The 1,968-nt window shown below is 41.1% G+C and overlaps 1 protein-coding gene across 1 annotated transcript in view; it reads left to right on the top strand.

Moving 5' to 3' along the window:
• LOC118342337 (hippocalcin-like protein 1) overlaps positions 1-1,968 on the top strand; it is a 35,613-nt gene that overhangs the window by 29,847 nt on the left and 3,798 nt on the right. Inside the window, exon 3 of the mRNA XM_035680828.1 lies at positions 945-1,226. Coding sequence (XP_035536721.1) covers positions 945-1,226 — 282 coding nt within the window. The remainder of the gene's footprint in view (positions 1-944; positions 1,227-1,968) is intronic.

A 1,968-nucleotide genomic window follows, 5' to 3' on the forward strand; every position in this document is an offset into this window, starting at 1 on the left:
GTCTGCTAAGACTTGGCTTGATGAAGCATTACTTATTTAATCTCATCTGTGCATTGATGTGTGTTTGTGTAGTGGCTATATGGCTTTATGCATGGATTAAACCTATGGAACAGCTGTGTGAGCTGTCCCAAATAGACTGTAGATGTTAAACCATCACCTCCCTGACCTGGGATTAAGCCTTGCTGACCCCGGGTATCCTCACACTGACAGTGGTCATGATGGTGTTCGCTCTAAACAGATTTACAGCTCCAGGATGCTGGAGATGTCATATAAACGAAATGGTATATTCCACAGGATGCTGAGGTGCCTGGGGTCTCTGAGAATTTATGCAGATTGTGTTTTTGGGGATTTATTGGCAATAAATCCAAACCTTGCTAGAAGTTATGACGCTCTCTCACAGAAAATAGGACTTGTAATGAAAAAAAGTTATGTTATTAGGAACAGAACTATATTGACTTTCCACCTTCACTTCTGAGAATATTTGATATGATGATCAAAAAGTAATTCCAGCCTTCAAATCAGGACAATGGCGTTGTCACCTCGCTATCTTAAAGGCTTTTGTAAAAAATAACTTTATTTCTGCGGAACAAAGACCGGGACTGACATGACTTTTACTTTCCTTTTCTTCTCAGGCACAATGCTGCTTTATCAAATGTGACTCCTTGAAAAGAACATAGAACTGCTTTCAACTATTCAAGACTAAGTTTCTTTTCAAAAAGTACTTCTTCGATCTGTTAGAATGAAGCATTACATGAATGAAACATTTACTGGTCGAAGTTTTATGACAGAAATGTGATTCCTGATTGTTCGAACTGGCTTTGAAAAGGTTTTATTTGGGTCTGTTGATGTAGATTTGGTATCACATAGATGTATTATATTGTGCTGGAGCCAGAAAGAAGGAGTTAAAGGACTTATTTCCTTGCCTCATGTCTTCTTTTCCTCAGGGTTTCTTGAAGGATTGCCCCAGTGGAACCTTGAATGTGGAGGAGTTCAAGAAAATCTACGCCAATTTCTTCCCCTACGGTGACGCCTCCAAGTTCGCTGAGCACGTCTTCCGAACTTTTGACACCAACGGTGACGGGACGATAGACTTCCGGGAGTTCATCATCGCCCTGAGCGTGACGTCACGGGGCAAGCTGGAGCAGAAGCTGAAATGGGCTTTCAGCATGTATGATCTGGACGGAAATGGTTACATCAGCCGCGATGAGATGCTGGAGATTGTACAGGTGAGCAAGGGACACTGGGTAATGAAGTTTGGTTGGGGGAAAAGGATGAGTTGAGGTCAGGTGCTAAGGGCAAAATAGTGCCATAAAGTACAATATACCATGTGTCTCACACTGAAACAACAGTAGGAACTTTTTGGAAACAGCCTCAGCAAGATATTTTTAAAGGGCCAGTTTAAGTAAGTAGAAACTTAGTATTGCGCTTCCAAAAAGTCAGGCGACTAACAAGAGGTGGTCCAAATCTGCCCATTCAGTGTCTGGCATTGGGTCAAACATCAACAACACTGGATCCTACATTTCACATAATGCAAACCAATAGCATATTTTTACTGAATGCACACATCTTTCAAGATGTCCACACAATTTTTCAAGCAGACTGTCGTAGACAAAGAGTCTATAGACATGCTAGCAGCTCTGTGAGGCTGTGCTGTGCATTGAGCTAAATGCTAACATGCTGATGTTCACCATGTTAACTGTCTTAGTTTAACATTTTGGCTTGCTAACATTTGCTGATTAACTCTAATCAAAAGTACACCTGGGCTGAATGTCATTAGCTAAGTATTGGACAAATTAAGTAAATTGACCTGATGATGATGAAACGTTAGGGGATCGCTAAAGTCATTAGAGTTCATTCTGGCGGGGACATGAACATCTGTGCCAAATTGTATGAAAATCCATCCAGCAGTTGTCAAGACACTCGAAACCAAAAAGGTCAACCTCATGCAAACACTACAGGAAAAATTTG

The sequence above is a fragment of the Morone saxatilis genome, unplaced genomic scaffold (genome assembly GCF_004916995.1).
Source record: "Morone saxatilis isolate NCDOM2014 unplaced genomic scaffold, NCSU_SB_2.0 Contig9, whole genome shotgun sequence".
Taxonomy (NCBI): domain Eukaryota; kingdom Metazoa; phylum Chordata; class Actinopteri; family Moronidae; genus Morone; species Morone saxatilis.